The sequence below is a fragment of the Echinops telfairi genome, unplaced genomic scaffold (genome assembly GCF_000313985.2).
Source record: "Echinops telfairi isolate 266 unplaced genomic scaffold, ASM31398v2 ScPeMD7_3533;HRSCAF=4204_0, whole genome shotgun sequence".
NCBI classification, from domain to species: domain Eukaryota; kingdom Metazoa; phylum Chordata; class Mammalia; order Afrosoricida; family Tenrecidae; genus Echinops; species Echinops telfairi.
The window spans coordinates 27398593-27406433 of NW_022107431.1; the positions used below are offsets into that span (position 1 = coordinate 27398593).

At 41.8% G+C, this 7841-nt stretch overlaps 2 protein-coding genes across 2 annotated transcripts in view; both read right to left on the reverse strand.

Annotated features, from left to right (window-relative positions):
* VTA1 (vesicle trafficking 1) overlaps window positions 1-2350 on the reverse strand; it is a 42132-nt gene extending 39782 nt beyond the window's left edge. The window contains exon 1 of the mRNA XM_045294712.1: window positions 2232-2350. Within this exon, the coding sequence (XP_045150647.1) occupies window positions 2232-2343 (112 nt within the window). The 5' untranslated portion in view covers window positions 2344-2350. The remainder of the gene's footprint in view (window positions 1-2231) is intronic.
* Window positions 2351-4004: 1654 nt separating this feature from the next.
* On the reverse strand, window positions 4005-6012 carry GJE1 (gap junction protein epsilon 1). The gene is made up of 3 exons (XM_004701972.1): window positions 5974-6012; window positions 5105-5287; window positions 4005-4400 (listed from the first exon to the last, which is right to left on the reverse strand). Exons 1-3 carry the CDS (start codon window positions 6010-6012, stop codon window positions 4005-4007), a joined length of 618 nt encoding a protein of 205 aa, XP_004702029.1.
* Window positions 6013-7841: the final 1829 nt, after the last annotated feature.

Below are 7841 nucleotides of genomic sequence, written 5' to 3' on the forward strand. Positions count from 1 at the left end.
TTTTACATGGTTTATTTTTTCTTATTACACCACCTAATTGTTCTAGCCATTCAGGGACAACAGCCTCCTTGTCCCTCTTAAGTACAAAAGGAAGCTCCTGCCTCAAGGCTTTGCACTTGCTATTCCCCTTAGCTAGATTACTCTTCCCCAGGTGAACAGCAAGGTCTGTCTTTCAGCCCTTCCAATCTGTCCAAATGCCATCTTAATGAGATGTCCTCTGACCATTGACTCTGAAACCCTCTCGCAGTCCCCACCAGTCTACTTCTGGTTCTCCCCAGTCCTTTCTCTGCTTTCCTGTTCTCCATAGGAACAATTACACACTACAGGGCTTTCCTGTTGTTAGGTGCCATTGAGTGAGTTCTGACCCATAGTGACCCGATGCACAACAGAAGGAAACACTGCCCGGTCCCGTGTCATCCTCATAATTGTTCTACGCTTGAGCCCATTGTTGTAGAGATGGTGTCAATCCATCTCCTTGAGGGCCGTCCTCTTTCACTGTCCGGTCACTTTACCAAGCATGATGTTCTTCTGCAGAGATTGATCTCTCCTGTATAGATTAATTACATATATATATAATTATTGTTTAACCTTATCCTTAATGTACTCCATTGACATCGAGACAATACCAACTCATGGCAACCCTACAGGGCAGAATAAAACTGGGGCATCCCCAATGGTTTTCTGAGACTGTCTAACTTTACAAGCATATCTTTCTCTCCTGGTGATTCTGAACGGCTGAAGTTGCAAATAGCAGCCCTTCACATAACAGTCCACACCATTAGGGATCATTAAGATTGTACTAAGGGGCAGTTCATGGAAAAAAAATCATGATTTTTTAAAATTCAAATTTTCTACAAATTTTATGAAGTCTCTTGGTCTGTAAGCTCCATCAATGCAGGAACTGTGTCTCACAGTGCCTGTAATCGTAGCAGCCCAATATTTGCTGAGTGATTAAGTTATGGTCTCAGATGGGGAACCCAAAGGACAATGGAAATAACACTGTTAGCTTTGAACAAAATGACGCAAATGAATACAGGGAACTTATTGAGAAAATGTTGGGGAAGAGTCTTGAATTAAGGAGCCTAGGAGCAACGATGGGCAGTGAGCCTGCTAATTGCCAAGTTGGCAGTTCAAACCCACTGGAGACTCCGTGACAGAAGGATGATGCTGTCTGCTTATATAGATTTAAAAAGCTTTGGAGACCCTATGGAGGATCTCTCTAAGTGGGAATTGACTGGATAGTAAGGGGACATTGTCTGATGTTTTGTTTTTTTGGTAGGTGGTGAAAGAGAAATATTCCAAGAGAGTAAAGAACATGCAGATTTGAAAAGGTTTTGACAAAAGAAAATGAGGCCCATGCGGAAAATGGCAGGGCTAAAACTGAAGTGGGTGTGAACCAAACTTTAGCTAACTTTTTAATGTCCGCATCAGATGACCCTGTATATTGGGTTTCTTATTTCTAAAAACAAACAAAAACATTTTTTGAAGATTTACAGTTGTTCTTTTACCTGTTTTATTTGTAGTAAAGGGAGTATTGTGAATAACAGTATGGAAAATAGTTTGTACAGTAATACTGGAACTGCTTCCTTCACTGCAAAGGGAAAAATCCTGGACACGATTAATCAGTGTTTTTGTCAACTGGCGATTGTGTGTATCTCAGTCAATTATGGCAGGAATCAAAGGCTTAACACCACCACATATTATTTATTTAAAGGAGTCAAGACAAAAGTCTCATTGCAGGAGAGAGCAGTGTGAGGGAGAGCGGGGCAGAGCGGACAATGCCTGCTGCTGGGTTAGCAGCAGAGCCTGTTCACTGTTTTTGAACGGGCCTGCATGTGGCCCTAACTTTCACTTATCGATATTCTAGAATCGTCTTCCTTTCGTCCACATCAATTAGCATCTGTGGAGGCTCCTGTTTCACACAGTCTGAGCGAAAGCCACGAGGGGTTTGTTTCAAGATGTTTGGCTTCATGGAGTCGGCTGAGGAACACTGAATAAGCACAAGCTTATTAAGAAGCAGTGGCCACCGCGGTGCTTTGAGAATTTTGCCTTCCGGAAACATGCAAAGGGCAGGCGAGAGGGTCCAGGGCGGAGACCCAGGGCGCTCCCAGGGCGGGGCAGAGGTCAAGCTCAGGGGTACCTGGGGGCGGGGCCCGCCCCGTGACCTAGGAGCGGGGTGTGGGCCCCGGAGTGCGACTGGGTGAGGGGCGCGGCGACTCGGATAGACTCACAGTAATAGGCTACGACAGGGTCCCTCTTGTCATGCTCCTGCGCCGTCCTCAGATGATGCTGTATGCTCTTAAACTGGGGGGGCAGTGGGGGGAGCGAAGCCAGCGCGGCCATCTCCACACCAAGAAGCACCACTTCCTTACTCGCGCGCCACCGGCACTTCCGCTTCCGCCTGCGACGTCCCGCACAGGAGCGCGCACGGCAAATCCCGCCCTCTCTCGTTGCCTGGCGACTGAAAGTCCACTACGGGTTCCCAGTAGGGACAACCTCAGTGTTCCTGGCTCCTGCAAGCAGAGCGCGGAGAAAGCCCGGCTCCGCCGCGGTGATGCTGCATGTGTGCGGCACCAGCGCCCTCTGCTGGTAGAAGGAAGACAAGTGCATCGGTTCCCTTTTCTTGTTTCCCAGCCCCTTTGGGGCAAAAATGAAGGGTCAAAAGTGAAAAGCAGTAAGAGAAAAAATGATGTCGGAAAACTGGTTAAATGAATTGCTTTTGACATTTTTTCAGAAACAGTTTTCCAGATACTAATAGTGCCCAAAGATGCCTATTTGATCTTAAAATGTTCAATTCTTGTATGCGATGAGAAAGATGATATGCTTAAAATTTTAAATGACTAATTCCTATAGGGGCGCTTTAGATAAATTAACCAATCCTTTTCTAAGCTTAAACACTAACCACATTATCTATGAAGAAAATTGCACGAAAGTTCCTCTGTACTGGCTAGTTATATTTTAGTGATCTTTTATCTGTAGAGTGATTAACAGTTTATCAGTTATATCTTCTTCCTATGAGCAGTAGTTTTCACAATAATAAATCCAGAAAGTCATGACATAAAATATAAGCAGAATAATATTTATGAAAAACCCTTAAACCTTCGTATTTTCCTGAAGGTATTTATTGTCCTTGTAAAGCAAAAGAAGACAATTGAAAATAATGTCAAATTCAATTGATTGTTTGTACATTAGGAAGCTAAAAAGTAATGCCTTGATTTACATAAAATGCCTGAAATAATTTCCCAGTAGTGAGGAAGACTATCTTAATATAATGGTAAGTTTTTATATCAATCTTGAACATAAAAGTTATAATCGTGGAATATGTATGAGTACTTTATTTCAACAAGTAACAAGGAAAGGCATATGCATATTTTCCATAACATTATTTATTCATCTGGTGATACCCTTTCTTATTATTCACTACTAAACACTTCAGAGGAATTGTATAAATGAGTAAAATAATAATATAATTGCTCTACTTTTTCAAGTGATGCAGGATGACTTTAATAATGAGTTTGCAACCGATGTGTTTCGATGATATTGTGATGAATGCAACATTATGACATCCACAAAGTTAAAGCTGCGCGCTGCAGTGGAAAGAGAAACTGTTTTATTGTCAGGAGCTTTGAGTTTGAGCTCTAGTTGTATGACTTTGGGCACAGAAATGAACCTCCATGAGACTTAATTTTCAACTCTGTGAAAAAGAGCTAATAAAAGCTTTCCTGGACTTGACCATGAAGTACAATGTCATAGGAAGTACATTGTAAAGAGACAATGAAAACATTAGTTCCATGTATATTTTCTAATATCATTGAAAATTGCAGAATGAATGAAATATACGTGCTATATTTGATTTAGAACTTCATATCACAGATAAATTTTAGACACAGGTGAGTTTAAAATGTAGATATTTTTGTTTGAAATCAAGGTGCTTACTGAACAAGACGAAACTAAAAAATATTGCCAATAATGGGGCTATGACAGCTGATAATCAGCTGGGTTGGTCATTGCCTAGTTAGAATGCATAATCTTCTGAATATGATCTCAAAAATCTCGGCAACACATAAGACTACTGTAATTACAGTAAAGGTATACATGGCGATGAGAAAAATGGTCTTTTCAAAGTGCTCCGGCACCATGCATGTTATGGTGTCATGTTTTCCCTTCAGAGAGCTAGTGTCACACAGGTACAGAGACGTTACCTGGAAACCAAAGAGGTGAATCTGCAGCCAGAATGCTATCGCCTCAAGAGTAATTCTTAGTAAAACAGAAAGGATATATGTGACGGTGTAAACGGGCTTTTGAAGAATGCATTCTTGGTCGAGGCTTTTACATGCGGCATAAAGATGGAAAATAGCTCCCGGAACCAGGACGATCACTAGTTGTAATGCCCAGAACACCTAAAGTATGTCAGACACCAGTTAAGCCAATCCAGCAGCATATAACCAGAACAAGCATTTAAACATAAGAGCAATTCACTCACTCTCATCGTGGTTACCCTAAAATGGTTAAGTATAAAAAGTGATAAAATTAATATAATGAAGGTAGTAATGGTGGACATCATTAATATTTTTTAACGCTTAAGCAGTATTTGTGCAAATATAGCCATATTTTATGGTCCTCTCCTATTAATTACTTATAATGAATCACTTAATTTTAGTAGCTACTTAATTTCCACATTCTAAATGCAGCCCTGGAGTATCATTTTCACATGAATATACCATCGGATGCCGGGGCTGGGAGAAACTGTACTAACTTGGATTCATTCATCTGGAATATACATCTAAGTAGAGAAAAATTAAAGCAATTCTTGAAATAATACCTGTTACAGACCCTGGTGGCACAGTGTGTTACAGACTGTGCTGCTCTAACTGCAAGGTTGGTAGTTCGAAGCCATCAACTGTTCCCAGGTATAAAGATGAGGCTTTCTGCTCCTTTAACGTGCTACTCTGTGCTACAGGGTTGCCATGAGTCAGAAGGGGTGAGATGACAGTGCGCTTGGTTGTCCTTGGGAGGCCATTCCTTGTCTTATCATGACATTCTTTTATATTTTAAGAAGCAAAAGTGCCTGTTGTAAAGTTGAAGTGTGTACGGAAATACTTACTTGTGGAGTGATTGGCCTGAACTGATTGTAGCAGACGAGATTGATTTCCCTCTTGTCTGGATCACAGCTGAAGTGCAGAGCCTCATTCCCATAGACTGCAAACCCCAGCACCCCAAGGAAACACATGCGGACTGACCCACAGAAAAGGGCGTGACATTGGCCAACGGTTGTTGGAGGTTGGATCTGTTACAGTTTCAGCAGGGGTGCGGGTCGGGGTGGGGGAAGAACAAGAAAATAAGAATATCAGAAGGCAGTTTCACACCAAATGTCCACGAACATACTTTCAAAATTTAGAATTCATGGAAGTCCAAGCAAGGGAGACCCTAAGAGATTAAAAAAGCAAATGCAATTCATGCTTTAGCAAATTGTTCATCCCTCTTCTCCCTCTTAAAATATGAAGTGTAGCAGACACTTAGGGACGTCTTATCAACTAAGTGATATTGGTGAATTTTGCCAAAAAGCATTAATTTGATTCACATTCCCTGTCACTTTTTTTTGCAACAAAATCACAGGAATCTTGAACTTCCTAGCAATTCTGTTAGAGACTTAGATAACAAGGCCCATGTTATATATGCTACCTTAAAATCCCCGTGACATTTCAGTAGTATTACTTGTCATGACAGCCTATTTCTATGTCTTCTCTTTTTCATGGAAGTGAGAGAGGAAGCGATTTTAAAATACCATCACCTAAAAGCACTTCCTGAAGTCCCTTCTTTATGGTTCTAATTTTTGAGGATTTTGATGAGTACGTGGTTGAGGTTTACATTATTCTCCATACGGAGTGTGTGAGTGTTTCATGCAGAGCAGGCTAAACTACCCAGACAAGAGTCATACCATCGACTTTTTACCGGTACCCCCATAGAACTTACACATCCTTCATAGAAGTTCTTGATGTAATTGAGAGACATGCCTCAGGACACGGTAGCCTGGCATTGGTGTGGGTTCTTCCTCCCCTCCCGTTGCCAGTTCGCTCCCTGGAATCTGGCTCTTATAGCCTCTCATGGCGCCTACAGCAGAAAACACAAATCGCTGGAGATTTCTCTCCCCACCTACTCTTTGTCTGGCTTTTCTTTCATAAACCTCTGGGGCCCCAGCCGACTTTCCGATTTCTGTCCTCAAAGAAAACAAAAACAAAGACACAAAAGCAGAGAGCATGAAGTAAGCCCAATAATCCCTCAACTCGTGCCGTCAGCATGGCCAGCAGGCCGTCAGTCACAGAGTGCCAGCAAAGCACGTGGCAGCCGGACACGGGCCCTCCACCTCTCCACACCAGTGCTGGAGAATGGCTCATTTCAGGACTGTGTCAACCCGTAGGCTCTTTAGCTTGACCCTCTCTCCTCTAATATCCAAGTCATCTATTACATTTTAAAAGGTTCATTATCTAAGGGCAAGCCAAAGAGTATTACTTAAAGCTATACAACATTATTATACAAAAATATAAACAGTGATGATACCGGTACTAGACCAAGCCTCCGTCTAGGTTCATACACTCTGGAAGATGTTTCCACATCTGTAACCCCTACTAGGAGAACTCTGTGTTCTTCTATTCACACCACCTCACAAAGGCAATTCAAGCATCTTTGAGGGACTCAAATCATGTTCCTTTCAAATACTCTTTAGGAAATCGGAAGGGTTGCGATCAGGGCTGTAGTATGGATGGAATAAGATTTCCCAACAAGATTCTTAAAGGACAGCCCTTGTTACCCTGGAAGAAGGATGGTGCATTGTCACCACAGGAAAATGAAAAAAAATCCTTTCAAATGGTTTTCCTGGTCTTTTCCTCACTGATGCAGTTTTCCATTCCATTAAAACATCTTCGTAATAAACTGCTTTTGATGTCTTGCATCCTTTAGAAAATCTCTCGATATCACCCCTTTGGAATCCCAGTGAGCACTGCCATAACCTTTGGCGCTAAACTCTGCCTTGAATTTCACTGGCCCAGCAGATCCCCCTGGAAGCCACTATTCTGGTGGTATCACCAGCATGGGACTAAGATAAGTAGATTACTGAGCGAACTCATCAGTAGCCACCCACTGATCTCAGATACATTTTTAAACACATTAAAAACAACGACGACAAACCCATGCACGTGTGAACCGGAATTCGCTGAAATAGAGAAAAGCAGCAGTACTTTTTGAATTGCCCTCCCGTGTATGTACACGCGTCATATATTGATCATTTCCATTGTTTTGCATATGCAATTCAGTGACAGTAATTATTTTCATCAAGCTGTGCAACTACTATTCATCTGAAAAATTCTCTCTCATCCTTTAACAGAAGCTCAGCACCTGCTAAGCTCTGACACCTTGCCTGTGCTTTCCTATTTTTATTTTGTGTCCATCTAGGTGTGTCTCAAGTCTAAGAAATGATAATCCTGACTCTGATGACTGTCCATCACTGGGTAATATCAGTGTATCACTACATTTGCCCTTTTGATGAATGCTTGTAACAGGCATGGGAAAATCATGAATTAGGCTTCAATGATGAAAAAGTCATTAGAGACTGTAATTAGACCAAATCAAGCATAAATCATGTTAACAACCCTCCTCTATCCTATATATTATCCTTCAATAAATACATTAACTTCTATACTTTCAAATGGGTATTGAGGATGAATAGGGATGACCAGGACAGACAGGTGACATTATCAGGTAAAGCTTTGGACAGTCCTTCAAACCCACCGGTTGGCCTGTGAGAGGAGAGGCAATTTGCTCCTGTAAAGACACCACATATCGCC

Bases quoted from the DNA above. Each gene is read 5' to 3' on its own strand.
- GJE1 (XM_004701972.1), bottom strand. From the start codon at position 6,012: ATGTCTCTCAATTACATCAAGAACTTCTATGAAGGATGT. The intron at 5,288-5,973 runs GTAAGTTCTATG...AAACTGTAACAG, and splicing joins AGAACTTCTATGAAGGATGT to ATCCAACCTCCAACAACCGT. The intron at 4,401-5,104 runs GTAAGTATTTCC...GACATACTTTAG, and splicing joins TCAGGCCAATCACTCCACAA to GTGTTCTGGGCATTACAACT.